At 42.4% G+C, this 24,182-nt stretch overlaps 1 protein-coding gene across 1 annotated transcript in view; it reads left to right on the top strand.

Moving 5' to 3' along the window:
* The first annotated feature begins 998 nt into the window (after positions 1–998).
* The window catches only part of ZNF365 (zinc finger protein 365), a 33,217-nt gene continuing 10,033 nt past the window's right edge, over positions 999–24,182 (top strand). Inside the window, exons 1-4 of the mRNA XM_032776348.2 lie at positions 999–1,144; positions 2,259–3,002; positions 14,432–14,612; positions 22,549–22,586. Of these exons, the coding sequence (XP_032632239.2) occupies positions 2,272–3,002; positions 14,432–14,612; positions 22,549–22,586 (950 nt within the window). The 5' untranslated portion in view covers positions 999–1,144; positions 2,259–2,271. The remainder of the gene's footprint in view (positions 1,145–2,258; positions 3,003–14,431; positions 14,613–22,548; positions 22,587–24,182) is intronic.

The raw sequence follows: 24,182 nt of genomic DNA on the forward strand, positions 1-24,182 counted from the left end.
GTACAAATAATACAATCACCTCCTTCAGTGGAATCCGTTAGGCTATGTCTGCACTACCGCTTATGTTGGCATAAATTATGTTGCTCAGGGGGTTATGTAGTTATCGCCACTTACGGGGGCTGAAAGAAAGCTGATAGGAGAAAGCTCTCCTATCAGTTTAGAGCAGCTACATTAGAGAGCTTACAGTAACGCACTAAACTCTCTAATGTAGCCATACCCCATTCCTGCAAATGGCAGCCAAACAAATAGGTGTCTACCTGCATGGATTGGGGCCTTCATCACTATAAAAGCCCCTACCTCTGTCACATCCTGTGCAATATAGTGAGGTCAGCCTACCCTCCCTCCCACTGTACATGTAGCTAGGTCAATGGGAGAATTCTTCCCTCAAACTAGCTACCAACTCTTGAGAAGGTGGAGTTACTGTAGTGGGGAGAAAACCCCTTCTCTAGCAAGTGGCTACATTACACTTACTGCAGTGCTGCCGCTGTGCCGCTGGAGTGCTTGTAGCACAGACATACCCTTACTATAATTCAAAATACAAACTTGCAAACTCTACTACACTTACATCAACTTACGCTGCCATATAATCAACACGTCAGTGACAGTAAGATGGATCTACAATGGCAAAAGTCCCATCAACAGCAGCAGGACCAGGATTTAATCCAATATGTCCTAATGGCTCAGTATTGTTCTTGCCTTGCAAAACGCTTCGTTCTCTCCTCCCTATCATTACTTGTCTTTAAATTGTGTCTAGTTTGCACTTGTTTGCTTCTATATTAAATGATCAGATGACGTGTATAGATTTAGAGGCTGATTTGTCTTGCTCTCCCTCTTTTCCTTCTCTCATCTTCTCTGTTTCCAGTTCCCTTTATGCAGGCTGTTTTTCTGGTCCTTCTATGCTGGCCTGAAGTGGATTTTGCTTTGTGCTGTGCCTGAGCTCTCAGCTTTAGCCCAGCCCCCTCCTTCCTCCAGATGCTCCTCCCCGCTCACTGCTCAGCTCTATGTGTTGGTGTGAATCAATGAGAGAGGGGGTGTGTGAATAAGTGTGACTGTGCTGGGCTCAGCGTGATTTACGGCTCTGCTGAAAACTGCTTTCCCTGCAGCTTCAGCACCACCACCACCACCACCAGCAGCAACAAGTCAGGTAAGTGCTGTTCTCTGCACCACAGAGCCTGGAGGCGGAGGGAGAAAGAGAAAAGATGTGCTTGCTGCAATCAGTGCATGTGTTTGTCAGTGCAGGGAGGAATGGGCTTTAGGGGTGTGCCTGAGGGAACTGGACTGAGCTCAGAGCCCTCGGAGAACTGGGTCTAGGGAATCCAAGGAGACAGCATCAGGCACCGTAAACACTGGAGGAGATGGGTCGCCTGACACACACACACACACACACACACACATGCAGTAGAGTGAGGTTGGAGCTCTACCTAATCTTCCCCAGCCCATGCAGAAATAGTGACCTTGTCTTATTTAATCTACTGTACCTTAAACATCTTTGTGCCCTCTGCATGCACACTGCACAGGCCCCCTCCTTTGCATGTAAGTAGCCTCTCCTTACGCCCTTCTGCTTGAAGTCCTCCCCTTGCATCCTCTGCCACCCTCCTTCAGCTTTTCTGTGTGTAAGCTACCCAGCCCCCATTTGTCCCCATCTGCTGAGTTCATTTCACCGCCAGTACCGTCACCTAGCTGCATGCACACCTATATGCATATATATGCACAAGTACAATTTTAGATTTGTCATATTGATGGAAACAGTTATCAGGTCTTATTGCTTACTAGTCAACATAATGAATACAGAAACCTTGTTATTGGCCTTTATCTGTGAGTAAGGAATAATAATGAATGTATGAAAAAGCATAGTAAGCTATTTACTTTCTGAGCATGCTACACTACAGACTAACATCGTACAACAGGCTAGCTTTTCACATATATGTAGTCTGACTGTTAAACAAGTACTTCAGGGTCAGTTGCTCTCAATATCATGATGTTTCAGCTTAAATGAGAGCCTAATGAGGGCTTTGAGGCAGCTAAAAAAAAGTTACAAATTAATTTATTGACTTTATTCTGCTGTGTGATGTGCTGCCATTCGAATGAGATGGTTGAATTTACTTTCCCAGGAACCGGTTTGAAAAAAAAATCAGTCTGAAAGTTTATTCTTACTTCTTGGTTTGTATTAGCAAAATATGCACCACTTTCCTCAGTATGCAATAAGAGCATCTTTCTGAACAAACCTGAAAATTAGTTGGTCTTTTCTTTCCTTCCAGGATTCAGAGAGTAATGCAACAGAACACTTTTGAAGAAAGCAGACACCCCTGGCAGGAGTCATTTGAAAATGTCAGTATCTGCATGCCATTTCGTTGCCCACGATGTGGTGACCACACTAGATTCAGAAGCCTCTCTTCTCTGAGGGCACATCTGGAGTATAATCATAGGTACGAAGAAAGAAGCCTTCTGACAAAATGCAACCTATTTTCTTCCCTCAAAGATGCAGACTTGCTCTCTTCCTCAGAGACCGTGACTCAAGGAAAACTGGGGAACACCAGCAATGCAATAAAACAAAAACCATCCTACATACATTTTTGTGACACATCACATGAGAACCCAAAGAACAGAAAACCACAGGAGGTGGAAGCTGAAAGGCCTGTCTCTTTTGTGACAAATTACGGGTCAGCTGACTTCACAGATGAGCAGATTTCTAAACCTGGGGTTCCAACAACAGACTCCAAAGCCTCTTTTGAGGCACACGTACGAGAAAAGTTTAATAAGATGGTAGAAGCTGTAGATAAAACAATAGAGAAGAGAATTGACAAGCTTACCAAAGAGCTGGCCCAAAAAACTGCTGAGCTGTTGAAAGTTCGGGCGGCTTTTGCGCAGCTGTCTCAGAAGAAACAGGAAGTTCAGAGGCGAGAGAGGGACCTGAACAGACAGGTGGATGTTGCAGTTGAGATGATTGCTGTACTGAAGCAACGTCTTACAGAGTCTGAAGAAGAACTTCACAGGAAAGAAGAGTAAGTGGAGGGCAACAGAAGCACAGTGTTGATGGCTTTGCATGTGCTTGGAGAACATGTGCAATATTAGTTTATATATATAAATCTACTCTATCATGGGTACTATTGTTAACTGAACATGAGGGCATATAGGCGGTGTGTCTGGTGTTCTTTTGCTTCTATTTTATTTCCAGAGTAGTAACCGCCACCACACTGGCATTATCTATTTGCAGTTGCCACCAAAATCTTACTATGAGTTTCATGTCACAAGAACCCCTAGGTCACCATTACACAGTGCAATTGCAGCTTAGGCAGCACTACACCAAATTTTACTCTCTGTTATGCGAGTGTAATTCCCCTGACTTCAGTGGAGTGGCACAGGTGTCACTGAGACTAAACTTTGACTTAATAAATGAATTGACATGCATGCTGCATATCATTTTTAAAAAGGGCCAGATTGTGGTGCCCTGGTCACTCAGACTAGTAGCTTACTCTAAGCAGTCCTATCAAAGTGCTGCTACTCACAGAAGAAGATAGTTTCAGTGAGTAAGGGTATCACGATCTGGCTCTAGCAGAGGGCCAACACCTGCCCTGTGTTGTATGGATGCAGCATGAGGAAGTGGTAAAAGGAGTTTCTTCTCTAAGGAGCAGCCAGGCATGGCTGCAAGCATATGCTCAAGAGCACACTTCTAGAAAAACCTGGGAAGGGGTTTTGGGGGGAGGAGAAGTAGATCTATAAAAACAGAATTTTGTGTATCACTGGAACCCCAAGCAGATTCCAGACTCATTTGGCAAGCCTAGTCCATCTAAAAATATCTTCATGATGCACCCATTAAAAATGTAGCAATGTTTGTAACATTATTTATGGATGAACTACTTACAGTATTTAGCATTCTCAGAAACCTTTTCAGACAGTTCGCAACAACTTATTTATAGTAAAATGCATGTTCTTTAAAATGAGATGCTTCTAAACTGGTTCATTAGTTACCAAAAAGAACTATGAGAAACACTAGTAGATAGGACAGTGATTTTAAACAGACGTAAGTTTCCAAAATAATAGATCTAATCCTGCAGCGCTTTTTCATGTGGGCCGGGATCCAGCTCCCACTGAATTCAAAGCTGTTATTGCCAGGGACTTCAGTGAGGCCAGCATTTTGCATTCTTTCAATTACATGAGAAGTCTTTCTAACGGCAATCAGAGCAGTGGTCAGAAAGGGAAAAAAGATAAGTGGTGGTACTCTCCAAAGCTCTCCCCAGCTGTGTAGTCAAAGTGAGATGCATTAAGTAGATTGTGCAAATCTTTGTGATAAGATCACACTTTTCCCTTTTGTGTGAATGCTTCGATCAACAGACACACTTTAAATGACAAGCGACAAAGAGTCCCGTGGCACCTTCTAGACTAAGACGTATTGGAGCATAAGCTTTTGAGGGTGAATACCCACTTCATCAAATGCATGTCAACATTCTGACAAAGTGGGTATTCACTCATGAAAGCTTATGCTCCAATATGTCTGTTAGTCTAGAAGGTGCCACAGGACTCTGTCACTTTTCACAGATTCAGACTAACACGGCTACCCCTCTGATACTTTAAATGACGACATGGTTAAGCCTCAGAGTTAACATCCCACTGGGCTCCATGGGAGCAGTTTACATCTCTCAGAAATATTCTTTTAGGCTGCTGGCAGATTCAGACCTGGTCTACACACAGATATTGTGCTGGTATAACTATTAAGTTTAGAGGTTTGGTAGTGAATGCCACCCCCCCCCCCCACACACACACACACCTCAAGGCTTTGCACTTGCTTAAAGTGCCATAGGCCGCAGAACTATAGCGCACATGGCCTGACCAATTCTTAACAGCAGTCCTGTATTAACTCAGTAGCAGCTGCTGCCGGAGCATCACTCAACTGTGTGGTCGTGATGAAATTTGACTCAGACAAGTCTCAGTGGTGGGATTGCAACCTGGCACACGGGATTGCAACAGCACTGAACTTTAGCCTGGCCGCTCCCTGTCCAGGGAGAGGAGCAGCCAGACAAATGGTATTGTGACCTGTCACACTGGGCATCTGTTCCTGTATGGCACAGTGAATGGGAGTCCACCAAGAACCTGACTCCTGACAGCACCTGCCCATGCTCATGTGAGTAAGAGTGAGGGGAGGCTCCTCAGCCTAGGAAACCTAGGGGCCCTGCAGTGGGTGAGGGGAAAGCAGGAACCAGAACATGGTCCTTGCTGGGGACGGACAGTAGGGATGCCAATTTTGGTTGGATGTATTCCTGGAGGTTTCATCACATGACAATCTTTAATTAAAGATTAATCTTTAATTCCTGGAGACTCCAGGAGAATCCTGGACGGCTAGCAACCCTAAGGGGCAAGGACTGGAATTTGCTCTCCCCCACCCCACCCCCAGATATATTTAAATTGGTGCCACTGCCGTACTGGAATAACCATATCAGTATAAAGCATCCTTGTACTGATATAACTGTGTCTAGATTAGGGGGGCTGGACTGCTTATCTATACCAATATACTTAAAGTGGCACAACTGGTGTGTGTATATGAGCCCTCAGGCAGACACCTGAAGTGCAACACCCCCAGGGATATCACTCAGAGAAGAAAGGCCAGAGATTTCTGTTTCTGTTTTGCAAAAGAAAGTTTAATGCTCTAGAACACTAGATACAGTCAACAAAGATAACTCAGGTCACTGAGCCACCTCAATCAGACCCATGACTGAGACCACGCAGATGAGTAAAGGTTGTGGGATTAAGCTGTGAGTGGAGCCCTTGAGCAAATTTCAGAGTTAATTGGAAAATGTGGGCAGAAAGGAAATACTCAATATTTGATGAAGGAGAGCGAGAGTCAGTGTGAATACTGAGAGCTTCAGAATGCCACGGAAACCTACACAATGGGAATACATTTTAAACTACCAGTTAGATCACTGCAGCTAAGAGCAATTATGAGTTCAAGAGGGCATCTAGAGGCTTGTTTCTGGAAAATAAGGGTATTTATTGGTATGGTGAGGAAAAAAAAATCAAGCAAAAGGGGGTTGATTTTAATAAACCTAAACAGAGTAAGCGTGCAAGGCCAGGGGACATTTGTGCACCCCTAAATTTTTGTATGTGAGAAATATTTAAAAGATTAGAGACCTGGGCCTAAGTAGTTCTCTCTGACTTGATCATTGTTATGACTAAGGACAATAAGTAATTGGGAGGAACTCTCCCTTTACAGAAAAAAAAGTGCTGATTTTAATCCAAAATCTGGAATTTCTACAGGCATTTTCTTTTTGTTTTGTCTATTTGTCTTCCTGTGTTCTCTGGCTTTAGTATAAGAGCAAGATATAAGTACACTTAAAGGCCAAACTTTCAGTACTTAGACAAAACTTCCATTGGCTTACCTCTATCACCTACCTTGCATATTGTTAGTTTCTTACTCTCAATGTAGAGTCATTATTCTGGAATAAAAGTCACTTTAACTCTGGAAGAGTGTGTCCACATAGGGAGCTATCGTGAAACAGCTTATTCCACCAGAGGTATGCTAATCAACTTTCCCATGAAGAGTAGGCCGCGGAGCCAGATTGTGACTTGTTTTTCCACGGCAGTTCACAGAGCTGTTCCCTTATGCCCCTAAGTAGCAAACTGACACAGCTGTGGTCAGTGGCTTTCTGGAGTACATATCCTATTCCTTCTGTGCACCTCTTGGGATGCCCGGAGGGCAAAGGGAAGGAGCAGAGTCATGGTCACATCCACTTGCACAGAGAACAGAAAGGGGATTCAGAATACTGGAGGTCTTCAACTCGAGCCATTTGTGTCAAAATTTCACAGAAACTTGAAGGGGGAGTTGGGCACACATTGAAAGTCAATGGCAGTTGGGTGCCTACCTTTCCTTTGAAAAATTTCCTTTAGTTAGTTAATGCTTATCATTGGTGTACATTTAGGGCCCCTTAGGATGTGGAAACTATCAAGGCACTGCCTTGCTATCTACAGGAGGGAAAATTTTTGCCCGTATCCTCTTAAACCGATTACTTCCCTTTGTTGAGGAAATATTGGCCAAATCTCAGTGCGGTTTTAGATCATCCCATGGGACAACTGATTTGATCTTTGTTACCTGCCAAATCTAGGAAAAATCTTGGGAGCAAAATCAGGACCTGTACATGGCTTTCATCAATTTGACAAAGGCCTTTGACTCTGTCAATTGCAAAGTCCTGTGGAAGGTGCTGGCCAGATCTCGCTGCCCTCCAAAATTTCTTAAGGTCCTAAGGCTTCTCCATAATCAGATGACTGCCACAGTTCTCTGTAATGGCCTTGAGATGGAACCTTTTGTTATCAAAACTGAGGTTAAGCAAAGACGCGTTGTTGACCCAGCCCTGTTTTCCATCTACTTAGCAGTCATTTTGGTCCTTGTTAAAGCTCACCAACTCTCCAGTGGAGCTGACATTCAATATAGAATGGATGGACAGCTCTTTAATCTTTGACATCTCCGCTCGACGTCTGAAGTCTTCAGGGGGTCCATTACTGATATTCAGTATGCTGATGATTGTCATCCTTGCGCACACTGAGAATGACCTTCAGTCCATACTGGATTTTCATGCACAAGCTTACCAAAGCCTAGGACTCTCACTCAATATTGAGAAGACTAAAGTGCTCTATCAACCTGCTTCAGGCCTTGCACATGACCCACCACAAATCCTGCCGTTGAGGGTCAGACTTTGGAGACAGTTGAGCACTTTTGCTAGCTCAGTAGCAAACTTTCTCAAAACGCAAAAATCGACAGTGAGATCCAGCACAGGATCCAGTGTGCAAGTGCTTCCTTTGGAAAATCGCTCCCACGCATTTTCACGGACCGTGACCTACGGCAGGATACCAAGATCCAGGTTTATAAGACAATTGTTGTTCCTACACTCCTCTATGGATGCGAAACCTGGGTGACTTATCGACAGCACCTCAAGAGCCTGGAGAGGCACCACAAACAAGGCCTCTAGAAGATCCTTCATGTCGAGTGGCAAAATCACTGCATTAGCACCAGCATCCTTGCTTAAGCAAATGTCACCAGCATTCTAGCAATGATCCTCATGCACCAACTACGCTGGGCTGGACATTACGTGCAGATGCCAGACTCTTAGCCCCCAAAACTAGTCCTCTACTCTCAGCACACGCAAGCTGGGAAGAGCAAGCTACCAACCGACCCCAATGGCACCATATCTTCATGAGGCTGTGGCCCACTTCAAGGAGAAGCGCTTTGCCCTCGAAGCTGAAAAGAGAGAGAGGAGGAAGGAAAAAGAAATAAAACTTTCTCCCAGCAGGGTGCTGACCTGTCACAAAGTGTCTGTATCTACTGCAGGCAGATTTGCAGTTCCAGGGTCGGACTCCCGAGTCATCTCAGGATCCATATGTAAATCCATGGTAGAGATCATCCTTGAATCGAGGGATCGCCAATCGATCACCAATCAATCATTTAGGGTCATAGAAGAGGTTTTTTTATGAATGGGTGACACCTTAGGGCCAAATTGAGACCCTTCTGACTCACCCTGGTGAGTCAATGGGAACTACTGATGCAAATAACTACTCACAATCGGACAGAGACCAGCGCAACGCATGCTTTTTTAAAGTACACAGTGAAATGTGCTTCTGATTATTTTCAGCAAAGACAAATAGTCTTTGCATTGCCTGTAAGTATAATAATTAGTAGGGCCAACCAGCCTTAAGGTGATAATACTTACTGGACTGATGAAATACCATCAAGACAGCAACCTTAATTTCTAACCAGGCCTTAATATTTATGTGGTACTTTACCAACAAAAGAACTAAAAAATAAAGCTTGCTGTATAATAAATTATCAGCATTCCATGTCTTAACAGCTTGAGAGGGGAAGTTTGGACAAAATTGTTAATTAATTAACTGTAATTAGTTACGGTTTTGACTCCAAATCTTAGTAGCTATCTTAGTATTTTTCTCCATTTAAAGAGTTTACTGGAGGAGAGGACACTATTGCAATTGACTGTAAATAATACACCATAGTCTCAGAATCTGTTGGAAGATTCAATCCAGATGGCTGACAGAATCTATTATCCCTTCCTGTGCGTAGTTTAAGTAATGAGAAATATCTTCACCCTTAGAGTTACACCCAAACCCTACCTCTGTCTCTATAAAAGCATATAATTACTTACAAATTGAAAATATTTTAGATACTCAAGATATCTACAAATGTCCACAATCTTAACACCAAGAGGGCTCAAGGAAACAAGAAACCAAAGTGTTGGTTCAAATAATCTTGCAGGACCAGCGTGAAATCCATAGGCTAAACAAAGTCAGAAGAGTGAATCTCACCTATTCCTGTCTATGTTTTGTGACTCCTTGCTTACCAGGCCTTATGCTGGTTTGGAGGGACCAGCCTCTGTGAATAAGTCCATAGAGATTCTGAGCTCCACTGAATAAAGCCATCACTGTTTGGAAGGTGTCCAAGCAGGGCTCAGGATCTTATGCTCTATATATTTTAAGGCATTATTTTAAGTGATAGCAGATAAAATGAAGTATTTTTGAAGAAACAAAAGGTAGAAATCCTCAGGCTGAATGACTATGGAAAGGAGAGCCAACAGATTACATTTGGGGGAGGTGAGGAAGGGGTTAATGTTGACAATGATGGGGTTCAGGTGGGTTTAATAACCCTAGAGAGTCTGTTTAGAAATATTAGGGGAGTACACAGGGTGTAGTATAGCTAGGATGACCTAAAGGAGTTCTCTTTTGAAGGTACAGTGCCCCAGCTTTGAGGCAGCCCTTATCAAATGTTTCCCACTTCACCCTGAGTCTGCTGAAGAGGCTAGTTTGTGAGGACATTGGTCCCAACTGTCTTGCCTTGGTATATTGTGTGTATTCTCCATTCTGTCTCTCTAAACAGAGGGCCCCAAAATGGGGAGGATGCCACTGACTTCATTAGGAGCAGCATCTGACCATACCATAGTGAGTGTCAGTTTTTCTGTGAAGCAAAGAAATGAAAAATAGCAAAATGGGGAAATTCAGTGTAAGTAATATTAACAAAATCCAAATTAGCTAACATAGGCAAGGTGTGAATGGGAACTAAAGAGAGAAAAAATAAAGAGCACATAGCTATAATATACATATATATATATATATACACACACACACACATATATACACACACACACATATATATATAAAAAAATAGATCTGAAGCAAGAAGGTCATATATATATGCCTGTGAGTAAGACCATGAAAACTGCCTGGAGTGAAGGAGGCAATTAAAAAGACAATATAGCTGTGGTAAAGTTAAATAGTTTGTTGAATCAGTCTTCTCTAGTATGGATGATGTGGGAAAAAATTCCCCAGTGAACAACGCCTAGGTAATCAAGGCATAGCAATGGCAGAGAGAAAGATGTCTCTAAGGAAGAGGGTTGGAACAACTAAAGAAACCTAATAGCAGCAGATCCTCAGGGCTTGATGTTGTTTTTAAAGGAAGTACAAAAATATAATAATTATAAGATAGCAGAGCTACTAGCAAGTATGTAATGTACCTGAACAGAACAGGAGCAGTGCCTGAGGATCAGAGAATTGCTACTGTGGTGCCTATCTTTAAAAAGAGAGTAAAACCTACCCTGGAATTTATAGAGGGGGGAGGCTCACTTCTGTAGGTAAAAAATTAGTTGATTGTACAGTCATTAAAGGCACATTAATAAACTGCTTGGATGAATCTACACTAAAAAGCAGAGGATTTACCATCCTCAATCAGACCATCTACCTTGGTGTCCTGCCTTTGACAGTGATCTCAATCTTCCAAAGAAAATCAGTCCCTTACATAATATATCTAGCCAACTATGGATGTGAAGGAAGGGGAAATTACTTTCTGCCTTCTGCAGGTGATCCATTCACACCCTAGAAAAGGAGATTATGTTTCCTTTTAATGATCTTTCCTGGAATAGGTACAAATATCATTAGTATTCATTAAATTATCCAGCTCATCTTACAGCAACTGCCAATTATTCAACCCTTGACATGCTGTCACATTGAATCCCACCAGGATGACGATGTACTTCAGAAAGTAGTAGCTTCTCATTGTTCTAAATTGACTGGTTCAGTAGCTGATCCTCCTGCTGTTTCTGGGGGACGGGAAACCAACTATCTGCTTCTCTCCTCAGCAAAGAGTAATGGATTGTTCCCCACAAAGAAATCCAGGGCAGCCCACCGATACCCTATATATGCTCAAGGTGTGACCCAATCACTTTAGGCCCCCCACACCTTTTCCCTTGCAAGAGCTCGAGGTGTAAGGCACCTATCCTTACCCCTGGGGCTCAGGAAGAAACCTGGTCAATTTAAGTACCTGCCCTTTTCCTCGGAGCTTGGGGCTTAATGGGACCTTTTCCCAGTGAGACAGCATTACACAGCTGTGCTCTAAACATCTATTCATTAGCAACACACAGACTACACATATCAAGCAAATCTCTTATGCTCACCACTCCCAATATACAGATAAAATTCACCTGATGGCTAGTCAGGATCCTCTCATCCGAGGTTCCGGTGATGCCTCTGCACATCATGGTCATGCAGAGGGGTTAGCGTTCTAGCAGCTTGATGTTAAATTCCAGTCCAGAGATGGTTCCCAAAGAGCTTTTTTGTTGTTTTGGTTACATTATATAGGTAAAACTAGCTACCTCCTTTAACTTTACTAAACCTATCACATTATTCAGCACCCCTAGGTAACCAAATTTAACCAATCACACACTGTCATCTATGTTTTCTCCTCCCTGCTCAACTCTTTTTGTATTTTTTCTCTCATGCCAAATTGTAACTTATGACCTTCTTTGTCTGTGCAGATGGTTAGCATAAATTCACTGGTCAGAGCTTATCGTATCTATTTTACCACTTCTTTCTGTTTCCTCCCTAAACTTCCCAGCACCTTAGTATCTCTACTTTACAACCCTTGGTGTTATAACTCTTGTTAGGGGCATTCCTGAGGTGGGGGCATCTTAGCAGCAGTGGAGCATTTTCCCCCTTTAATTTTAATGGTGAAATCCCGGAGTTTCACCCAAGGTTGGTTTAGTATGGGGTGAGTTAAATCTCAGGCCTACAGTATAACAAACTGCAAGTTTCCATGTCTGAGTTTCCTGTCCCCTACTAAACAGTAGGGCACGTAGGAAATGACAAGGTGCTTTGTTTGTTAATGCAAATTCATTATTATTTTCGTAAAGTTTGTTGCAAAACATTGCATCCTGTAATCTATGCAATAACATGTGGGCAGACATTCATTAGATCATTTCTGGGAAGAGTAACATTGTAAGACAGATTTTTTTTTTTTTGTAAACCAAGTAAAACATTTTGTCTGACACACCTGGACAGCAAATCAAAAGTCCCTGTATAAGTGTAAGATTGCAAGGGGCTCTGTTTGCTCTTGCATTGGTATTAATCCAGAGTAATTTTATGGAAGTCAAAGGAGTTACAATGATGTAAGTGAGTTAGTGAGAGGAGAGTCAAGCGCTAAAATTCATCTTGGTTTTAGTGTTAGCATTCGTCTAAACTCTGATCTGTGCCTTTTACCTGTTTGTAGAAAACCTCATGTTATTCTGGAGCAAGCTGATAGTGACAGAAGCTATGTATAGCCATAAAGCTGGTATTACCCAGTAGACCGTTCAAGAAATAAGGTTCCCATTATCTCATTCTTGCTTGTAACTAGCAAAATCTGGGCTATGTGTAAGTAAATACCCTAAAAGGAGCTGGGATGAAAGACAAAGCCTTTGTGTGCGGCTTTAGACAACCATTCTTGGAGGACCTTCCACTTCTGCTAGATTAGAGAGGTTTTTTAGTGCATTCTGGTATTGTTTACAGCAAAATCCAGAGGTAAATCAAATTCTGCATGTAAAGATTCCACAGTCGTTTGCTTGTGCCTGAAACTGCTCATGAGACAGATTCAGTTCATGGTTTGTTGGGCAGAAAAACTGTAAGGACACTATTATTATCCACATACAACTGTGGTATTAAAACAGTTTTTTAGATAAATTTAGATGAAATGTGAAGAGAAACTTCTGAGTGCTGATGAAGAAACAGGGCTTTAGAAGGTCATCACTACAATAATGTTTTTCTTTTTAGCCACTGTTTATAGTGCTCTCATCTCAGACTACATTTTTCCCTGGCCAGTTTTGTCCTTTTTTAATTTACTAAACACTGATTTCTCTTCCCCCCTCCCCCCGCCCCCCATATTCTGTGTTTTGAATGAAACTAAAACATGGTTGTATTTGCATACCAGTAACCTCAGTTTATCTAGCACTTGTGATCAGGGGCAAATCTGACATGCTCAGAATTGCACTTAACCAGCTCACTCTTCACCCTTTCCCTTTCCTTACCATGGCAGCGTAGAGGGATTATGCCTCGGGCTGTTTTACTTAGCTTTGCTCACACTTTGTCTGGAGCACAACACTCTTTTTCTGCCCTATTATGCCCTTTGTAATGATCAAGCCAAAATACAATTTAAGGGGCCTGCCAACAGTGGCTCTGTTGATTAATGAAGAGCTGATGTTTTAAAATAAAGCTATTTGGGAATCATAAAATAGTTTCTTTAATTTAATTTACAGGATAGGATGAGAAGTTTTAGGTTTCTTTTCATTTCTAGTCATATTTCATGGTTAAGTGTCAAACTAACGTGTATGTAAACAGGCAAAAGGGCACCACGCTTGCAATTAAACATTAAGGAAGTGTCAATTTTGGAATGTATTACATGTTGCTTTCACAAAATATCTCCAGCCACCACACTTGGCGATGAAGGTTATGGGAGATCCTCATCTACCATGCGTTGGCCTTTCATATTGCTCAGTATGCGTGCAAGTTTCTTCCCTGGATGCAATAAACACATGAGTGATTTTAATGCTGTTGGCAAGGAGCTTACAAGATGAATTTGTCCAGAGCTTCTGAGGTGGAATTTCCATTTAAGGAAAGAAGTTGTCTGAATCACATTTTACTAAATCTATCCCATATTTGCATGTTTTTATTTTAAGGCACAGCTCTGAGCAGGGGATATTCTGTGCACCATCCTGGCCCAGAAGAAGCTCCAGGAGGCCACTGTGTTTTAGTAAGTTCCTGGGAAGCACAGCAGCTGTGCCACCCCTTAAGCAGTGCACAGGGGTATGTGGCATAGCAGGGCAACCTTCCTACCCTTTGTGGGATGGCCTGCACCTCCAGGACTGCTAGCAGGAAAACAAAGAATTTCTTGGAGAAGTTTTCCTAATCCTATAGATTTTCCAAATCTGTCTATTTTTCTTATTTCCTGTCATTTACATAACCAGAAAAAAAAGAGACATATGGCAATGAACACAAAGGCTTTGGTAGGAGATTTCTACAATACAGGTGAGAATCCCCTTTCCACTGCTGTTTCTTAGCAACAGTTACAACTACTACAAAGCCAAGATTCTTTCCAATACTTTGATGTTGCTATATTTCAAACACTTTTGTCTTACAGAGAGGTTGTTACTTTTAACCACTTCCTGGAAGAGGCAGCTGAGAAAGAGGTCCGTGGGAAAGCCAAGCTCCAACACTTCATTGAGAATCTATTGCAGAGGGTTGATCTGGCAGAACGACAACTAGAATATTATCAAAATCAGCAGATAATGTGCAATTACAGTGATCTCAATGAACACATGGTAAGCACACAAAACTGTCATCTAACGTGGGTGTTCTCAAACCATGGGTCGGGACCCCCAAGTAGGTCATGACCCTGTTTAATGGGGTCACCATGGCTGGTGTTAGACTTGTGGGACCCGGGGCAAAACCTCAAGCCTCACCGCTTGGGGCCGAAGCTGAACCAGGCTTCGGCCCTGGGCTGCGGGGCTCAGGCTTCGGCTTCAGCCCTAGCCCTGAGCAGCAGTGGGGCTCATGTTGCAACCCCAGGCAGGGGGCTGAAGCCAGGGCCGGCTCCAGGCCCCAGCACGCCAAGCGCGCGCTTGGGGCTTCATGCCACGGGGGGCGCTCTGCCAGTTGCCGGGAGGGCGGCAGGTGGCTCCGGTGGATCTCCCGCAGGCGTCCCTGCGGAGGCTCCGCTGGTCCCGCGGCTCCGGTGGAGCATCCGCAGGCACGCCTGCGGGAGGTCCACCGGAGCCGCAGGACCAGCGGACCCTCCACAGCCACGTCTGTGGGAGATCCACTGGAGCCGCGGGACTGGCGAGCGGCAGAGCGCCCCCCGCAGTGTGCCACCATGCTTGGGGCAGCGAAATGGCTAGAGCCGACCCTGGCTGAAGCCCTGGGCTTGGGCTTTGCACCCCCCCCGCCCTGCATGGGGTAGTGAGGCTTGAGCTTTGCACCCCCCGCCCCACACACACACCCAGGTGACAGTGCTCATATGGGCTGAGGCTTCAGTCCCGCCTCCCGGGTTCATGTAGTAATTTTTGTTGTCAGAAGGGGGTCATGGTGCAATGAAGTTTGAGAACCACTGATCTAATGAATTATACTGTAGTTCATTGCTCCAGGGAAAGTACCTGAATTTCAGTGTGAATAGACTCAACAAGACTGAATCATTTAGAAACCAATCAGATCTGTACTTGTAAAATGTCTGTATTTCTGTGAATTTGTTTTATTTATGTTGTTAAGCTGTTGCGGGCAACAAACTGCATATGCTGCGTGGTAACTAATAATAGGTGCAGGTCAAGCACTTGTGAATGTTCTAGAAACCTGAGAAGTTCTGAGTCGCATCTGAATTTTATTTGAAGCTTTAAAATTCCATTTTAATTGTAATGGTAACAAATTTAAACACAAACCTAAAGTAATGGTTTAGATGTGATAATTAAGAGAGGCAGAAGGAAGAGTGTGTTTTGTTTTGTAAATTCGCAGCTACCACAGATGACAGCTGAATAGCTACTGCTGGAAACAAAAGCATTACACACCACTCTAAACATTACTAGTAATGGACAAGCAATGCTCCAGGTCCATCATTCCTTGATCTCTAGCCAGGAGTGATTACAAAGGTATCATTAATGATGTGGATACCAGCCACATTTAAATTAATGGGAATTAGGCAACGCCCTTTGGGGATCTGGGCCACAGTCCTTGGGCATTAGCAAAGAAATGTACTACAGGTTACTGAACAGTCAATAGATGGTAACCCCTACCAACATGGATTGTATACAAAACTTTAACCTAGCAATAGAGTTGAATGAGTAGCTGATATTTTGGTTCAGGAACTGAACCCCCAAAAAATCTCCCCCTCCCAAAAAAATTCAGTTAATTTAAAACCAAAACACCTGATTTTTTCAGTTTTTCTTGCCAAAATGAAAAAAAATAAGTATTTTTGATCCAAAATTATTATGAAACATAACCGGAAAAAATGTTGTGTTTTTGGGCATGTCACCCCTTTTGTTTAAAATACTGTTCAATTTTTAAATAAAACATTGTTTCAAAATGTTTCATTTAAAAATGGTCCAAATTAAACCTTATGACTTAAAAAAATAATTTCAAATTTTTTGGATGACACTATGGGCCAATGCATTTTGGGGCAAATTTATTATTTGCTGAAAAATGTCACTTATCTCTACCTAGCAGTGAAAAACTCACCTCTGATTTTGGCAGATGTATCCATAAATGTAGCTGCACTGTACATATTTATGCAGAGAATTAAGAATTTCTTTTTTTTTTTTTTAAAGATTTCAATGCCATCCAGTGGTGTGGCTGGGAGGAGTAACACATACAGAAGCTTAGTTCATCCCAACCCCATTCCTTCCCTACCATTCAGCCAAGCTGCATTTTCTTTTCAGTAAATGATGGCAATCTTAGAGAAGAGAGGAAAAGGACAGCAGTAGCCAAAAATGGGAAGGAGAAAGTGAGGAATAACTAAATGTCCATCTGCCCTTTTGCTGAAGGGTCTTGCCTTTGGGACAAATAGCCAATATAATTTTTTCCATTAATAACCACTACTATTACTTTGGGTCAGTAATTTCCCTAATATATTACATTTGTGTGGCAAGCTTCATCTACAAGAATTCCAAAGGCCTTTCAGCACTTCAGTGGATACAGAGGACAAACTGTACCTAGAATGGACTTCATCCATCATGGAAATGCAGCTACGTTAGTTGAAAAAAGCGACTACTATTTGACAGCACACAGTGCTTAAAGGCAGTTTAAGGGCAGAAAGCAAAGGTCACCTTAACTTGAAATAGAAGGATCTTTTGGTAGGTACCGAAATAACATAAGAGTAGAAATTTGGTTTGGAAACCAAGCTGATATCTCAGAAAGTGCTGAAAGATCTTTAGAGAGGACTATGGGTAAGAACCTTTGTTTGAAATTGCACCTGAAAGAGTACTTCCAATAGCACAGTGCCTTTTAATAGCATACTGATCCGTCGTCTCATAGAGGGACCACTGCCTTCTGAATCAGCTGCACTACCAGATGCTGACCAGCCTGACCTTCCTGAGTTCACCAGGTTACCACAGAAACCAACGTGGTGTGACTACAGGCACACTCATCCCAATAGGCTCAAAAGACAATGGAAATCTGATCAAAACTCCAACAGAAAAGTGTAAAAAATACAGGGGAGGAAGGATTTACTGGAACAATAATTATTTTTACATGCTAAATTTGGGAGACAAATTTATTTCAGGATCAAACTTTCAGCTGTGGACATTAGTTTTTTGCGAGTGTTTTAGACAATTAGAAATCTAAACAACCACTACAAATGTGCTAATAGTTGTGCAGGAAACACAAAATTTATTGTGCAAGTTTACGGGTTGTGTCAACAGTAAATGCCTTCAAAGTCATTTGTCCTCTTGATTCTAAGAGCATTATTTTCTTTTTGAAATGTGTTATCCAAAAGTTGTTACTATCTGATGGCTTTTAGCCATAACTGGTATCCTATGTGAAATGATTATTTGGTGTCTTAGTCCCCTTCTCAATGAACAACAGTGATTAGTGACAGGTTTCAGAGTGGTAGCCATGTTAGTCTGTATCACTAAAAACAACGAGGAGTCCTTGTGACACATTAGAGACTAACAAATTTATTTGGGCATAAGTTTTCATGGGATGTAACCCACTTCATCAGATGCATGGATTGAAAATACAGTAGGCAGATATAAATATAAAGCACATGAAAAGATAGGAGTTGCCTTACCAAGTGGGGGGTTCAGTGCTAACGAGGCCAATTCAATTAGGGTGGATGTGGCCCTTCTCAACAGTTGACAAGAAAGGTTGAATATCAACAGTGGGAAAATTGTTTTTTGTAACCCAGCCACTCCCAGTCTTTATTCAGGCCTAATTTGATGGTGTCAAGTTTGCAAATTAATTCCAGTTCTGCAGTTTCTTATTGAAGAATGGTGACTTTTAAGTCTGTTATTGAGTGTCCATTGAAGTGCTCTCCTACTGATTTTTGAATGTTACAATTCTTGATGTCTGATTTGTGTCCATTTATTCTTTTGCGTAGAGACTGTCCAGGTTGGCCAATGTACATGGCAGAGGGGCATTGCTGGCACATGATGGCATATATCACATTGGCAGATGTGCAGGTGAACAAGCCCCTGATGGTGTTGCTGATGTGGTTGGGTCCTATGATGGTGTCTGTTGAATAGATATGCAGATAGAGTTGGCGGTGGGATTAGTTGCAGGGGTTGGTTCCTGCTTTGGAGTTTCTGTTGTCTGGTGTGTAGTTGCTGGTGAGTATTCGCTTCAGGTTGGGGGACTGTCTGTAAGTGAGGACTAGCCTGTCTCCCAAGGTCTGTGAGAGTGAAGAATCATCCTTCAGGATAGGTTGTAGATCCTTGATGATGTGCTGGAGAGGTTTCAGTTGGGGGCTGTAGGTGACGGCTAGTGGCTTGCTATTACTTTCTTTGTTGGGCCTGTATTAGGTGACTTCTGGGTATCCTTCTGGTTCTGTCAATCTGTTTCTTCACTTCTCCAGGTGGGTTGTGAAGTTTTAAGAATGCCTGATAGAGATCCTGTAGGTATTTGTCTCTGTCTGAGGGATTGGAGCAAATGTGCTTGTATCTGAGGGCTTGGCCGTAGACAATGGATCACGTGATGTGTTCTGGATGAAAGCTGGAGGCATGTAGGTAGGTATAGCGGTCAGTACAGAGTGGTGTTTATGTGACCATTGCTTATTTGTACTGTAGTGTCCAGAAAATGGATCTCTTGTGTGGACTGGTCTCTACTAGTGTGGACTGGGTCACTACAAAAAATAATTTTCCCACTGTTGATACTCACACCTTCTTGTCAACTGCTGGGAATGGGCCACATCCATCCTGATTGAATTGGCTTTGTTAGCACTGAGCCCCCCACCCTACACACACAAACACACTTGGTAAGGCAATTCCCATCTTTCATATGCTGTATATGTATACCTGCTTATTGTATTTTCCACTCCATGCATCTCATGAAGTGGGTTAGATCCCACGAAAGCTTATGCCCAAATAAATTTGTTAGCATCTAAGGTGCCACAAGGACTCCTCATTGTTTTTAGTGATTAGTGAGCAACACAAATACCACCCCAACCTTTGGCACTAATTGGCTCCCCATTAGCAATTTCAGTAGCAAGATCAAAGAATGAATGAACATGGAAATGGAACTCTGCAGGACATAAATGAGATTCAAGCACATTGGATGGATAGTAGCAGGGAGACATGGCCTGTCATTGCTGTCTATTGTTAAAGATCTCCAGAGCTGTCAATCTAGCACCTTTCAGAAGCACTAAAATTCGCAATAATATTTGGAAAGGAAAGTGTTTAATTTGGGGCTGCAGGCAGGCAATGTTGGTAGATATTGGGAGTTGTAACAGTGTATTGTACTTGAATTTAGTCATGGACAGATCATTGATTGGAAGGAGATGAGAGATCACAGTAGAACTCCTGTGAATTGAGGAATTGCAAAATGGACAAAATGTGATCCAGGAAGCTGGTGCAACGCCACCTAGATGCATAGAACCATTCCCCAGCAGAGAATGTTTTCCCCTCCAGCTTTCTTTAGGCCCCATTCCTATACAGTGCTCAAACTTCAGAGCATTGTGCTGCAGGTAGGTTTGAAGATAATGGAGAGGAAAGCAATAATTGTGGATCTTTGTTATTCTTTGCTAATATTATTTAACTCGGGTTTTGCCACAAAACTCTTGCAATGCAAAAGTTGTGATTTTGGCATGGCTCTTTGGCCTGCTATTTGGGGGGATAAAGTAAGTCAGTATTTGAAGATACTGGTCAGGAAGACTTATTGCTTGAGTCAAATGTGTCAATCCTCTCATCTTGCCATATGGGCTGATGATGCAGTCCTTATTCAAGCAAAACTCCCTTTGACAGTCTTGTCTGAGTAAGGAGTGTAAGAATGGCTCAGACTATGTATGATTATCCCTGGCAGAAAAACATAACAATTCTGAGACCGGAAACCCCCATTAATGGACAAATCTGGTTCACTGTTAGATTTCACTGAAAGTCATTACCACTGCACAAGGCCAGATCCTTGCCCCACTAAAGTTACTGGTGCCACTCTGGTGGCAAAATACAGCCTTAAAGTGGACTTAACCATCTACCTGGAATTTTTCCTGATGTAGGTAAATTCCAGGTGGATCTAACTCTGTTCACTCCAGTTCCACACCACCTGTCCTGACCCTTAGTGTCTGGAGTGTCACTGTGATCTAGATAGACCCTGCTATAGAATGGACTCCTTGGGGAGTTCCAGCCCAGCAGTTTGGAGCATGCTGGAGGCAGCTCTTACTGTGCCAGAAGTTGACAGGCATTAGTTGGTCCTGGGATTGGGGGAGGGGAGAGGAAAAGGGATATAAAGCCACTGTTGTGCCCCTGCCCCCTCCAGTGAATGCTGCTCTTGGCATAGCTGAGAATGTAGCTTAGAGATTTTTAGTTGTTCTTGTAGAATAAATATATTTTGGCAAAATTAAAGGTTGTGAGGGAAAATTGATTTAATCCAGTTTAATGGGGAACAATGGCTTATTAATTATCTTGAGCACAATAATTACTTCTCATTGTATCTAGACTGTATAATCAAACGTGAAGTACCTACAGTCAGCCCTTGCTGTTCATCTTTAACAATTTACTTTGATTATAGTTACAATAAAAAAATTGTATCTACCTGCTGGTAAATGAACTAACAACGCCTGCATAATTACAAGATTTAAGATTATTTATTAAGTTGGAAGACTTATTAGTAGGAAAAGAAACAAAGAATTTTTTGTTTAAATGTTCCTAGTAGTGAAAGAAGGGAAAGCTGGAGATAGGATTCTGCATACTAAATATACAGAATTGTTTCTGTAACTAGAATAGTTTAAAAATATTCCACTATGGCACTTCAGTCATTTTAAATTTGGCTTCAAATTTTAATTGAATTAAAAATATGAGCAACTGGACTAAAATAAAGAGCTGGAAGATAATTTCATAGCCTTTGATTGCATGGTCCCAAAATGAAAGAATAACAGTGGCTTAACTAAAGAGATAAGGGTGAGGTAAGATCTTTTATCGAACCAACTTCCGTTGGTGAGAGAGAAACTTTCAAGCCACACAGATCTTTGCTTCAGGTTTGCAAATTACACCTATAGTTGCCTTGAACACATAGCTAAAAGTGACCAGACGACCCAAAATATGGGCTTTGCATTTGTTTGTTTCCAAGCAAACTGTTGCTAAGCTATGACAAACGTCCAATGACTACTACTTTTCTTCCACTACAAATACTGGGCTACACGCTAACAATATGTAGAATTTAGTGCATAGGGGTTAGGAAGCACTGCAAGTTTCCATCTGTTTAATTTCCTAACTTTGAGGAGGACAAAATAAATCTCTCTTCTTTCCCCTCAACCCCTAGAGCAGGCAATGAGTTCTACCTCTTAACATACTGATGTCCTGAAATCTGTGCAGATCTAGGGGTGCCCCTGACTGACATTAAAGTTAAACACGTGTAGATCTTTGCAGGATCAGGGCCTTAGATACATGTTGGGTTTTTGTAAATATAAAGTGATTTAAATGACAGAAGACAACTGTGCAAAGGTGGCATGTGAGTTTTTCGTTTGGGGAGGCTACACCCAGCAGTGCCAAAAGCTCCCTAGAAGTGGGGGGGGGGGGCACAGGTGCCCAGACAGTGCCCCTGCTTCCCCGCTCTGGCCCTCTCCTTGAGGCCTCACCCCTGCTGGTCGCTCCTCTAAGCTCCCCACCACCACTCATCAATCATTCTTAAGGCACAAAAAAAGTGGGAAGACTTTTGTATGTCGTTTCATTTTGCTATTATCTTCATTTATCTATATGCCCTTTCCTTTTCTCCCTGCCTTAAAGGTGAACGACAGACTGGAGGGGGTGGAAAGGAACGAGCAGCAGGCAGGGCGTCAGGAGACAAGGAGGAGCTGGGGCGGGAAGGGGTGGAGTGGCACGAAACAGTGGTGCCCCCACGACCCCGCCACCACCACTTCTAGGGAGCTCCCGGTTCTCCTGCTCCCAAGGCACACAGGCAGCAGGCAGGCACGCCTCCAAAGGGAGGTGACTCACTTCCATCATTTGCCCCCTACATGGCCAGTCTTTTTTATTTTAAGGAGGCTTAGCCTCCCCAAGGCTCTTATACGCACCACTCATGCCACTGTGATATTTGCTCATATGAACATTTTTCTGTTTTTTCCAGTTTACAGACCTCTCATCAAATAAGAAACCCAGATGCCTGTATGTATGTCATTTCATTCTTCTATCATTTAAACATGCTTGCATTTTAACACACTTACATTTCTGCGTATGCTGTATAACCCTGATCCTAAGTCCATTATACTGACTTCCATGGGCTTTGGAGCAGGTCCTATATTTGATGATATATATGAATTTTGCATAATAAAGGAAAATCAGGTGTTTTGCTAAATTAAAAATAAAATATTTTATTCAAGAAAAAAAATAGAATCCTTTTGTGCCAATAAATTACTGCTTCCTCTTTGACCGTATGAGGTTTTCGCAAAGTTTGAATCTACTAAATCAGCACATACTAAGTTTCAGATGAAAATGTCTTTAACATTCTGTCACGGCCATTCTTGAGTACCATATGCGGGAGATTTATACTTGCCATTTATGTCAGATTTTTTTAAAGGGGGCACAACTTAAAAATACCATATTATGAATGAACAAATGTCCTGACCTAGAGTATGTGACTAAAACAGCTTCAATTTTTGAAATCAAATTAAAAAATGCAACTTACTTTTCACTTTGTCCACACTAAGAAATTAAAAAATAAACAATGAAAATTATTGGAATCAGTTTCACTTTTGCTGATAGCATGGGGATTATTAATTAACAGTGCAGGAGCTGGTGATTTTTGTGTTTGGCTTTAACAATTTATTCCATTTGAAATTTTTTTTTTTTAAATCATGAAACATTTCTCTACTGGTTTTAGATTAGTAAAAACAAACTTTTTTCCAAAAACCTAAACTTTGGCCTATACTTGAGCTGACAGTGTCTCTAAATTTCAGACCCCATCACTGTTTATATCACTGGAAGAAGTGGGAGAATGTGTGAAATGAAATATGACGTAACACATTCACCTAAATGGGTATAACTCTACTGGAGTCAATGGAGTTGCACTCACTTATGTCAGCATTGTAGAAATAAGACATCAGGCCAAGTTCAATCAAACTTATGTATTGAAATCAGATGTGGGTAAGTGATATGACCTGGATAATTGAGGGGATTGGGAACAGCATATACAAGCCACTGGTTTAAAGCAGCACAGTTTAGCAGAATCCAGTAGTTGCCACCATCTGCTGGGATTTCAGTGGCCTATATGAAATAACATGAATGTCTCCATCCAGCCACTGTAAACAGTTGTTCTTATGAAAAACACCATTAGAATGCACCCTGATTAGCACCCCAGCAATCTCAACAGCTACACCAAGGACTGAATCAGCAGATGGACTGAAGTTACCTGCTTTTTATAGAGGTGGTTACCACAAATAGAGCTGAGGCAGTATGGGGAAGCTTCTATAGCTGCTATGCCTGTTCCATGGATGAAGCGATAAAAGACGGTTACTCACCTTTGTAACTGTTGTTCTTCGAGATGTGTTGCTCATATCCATTCCAGTTAGGTGCGCGCGCACCGCGTGCATGTTCGTCGGAAGACTTTTACCTTAGCAACACTCGGTGGGTCGGCAGGGCGCCCCCTGGAGTGGCGCCACTATGGTGCTGGATATATACCCCTGCCGACCCAGCCGCCCTTCAGTTCCTTCTTGCCGGCTACTCCGACAGTGGGGAAGGAGGGCGGGTGTGGAATGGATATGA

This window comes from Chelonoidis abingdonii, chromosome 15 (assembly GCF_003597395.2).
Source record: "Chelonoidis abingdonii isolate Lonesome George chromosome 15, CheloAbing_2.0, whole genome shotgun sequence".
NCBI classification, from domain to species: Eukaryota; Metazoa; Chordata; order Testudines; family Testudinidae; genus Chelonoidis; species Chelonoidis abingdonii.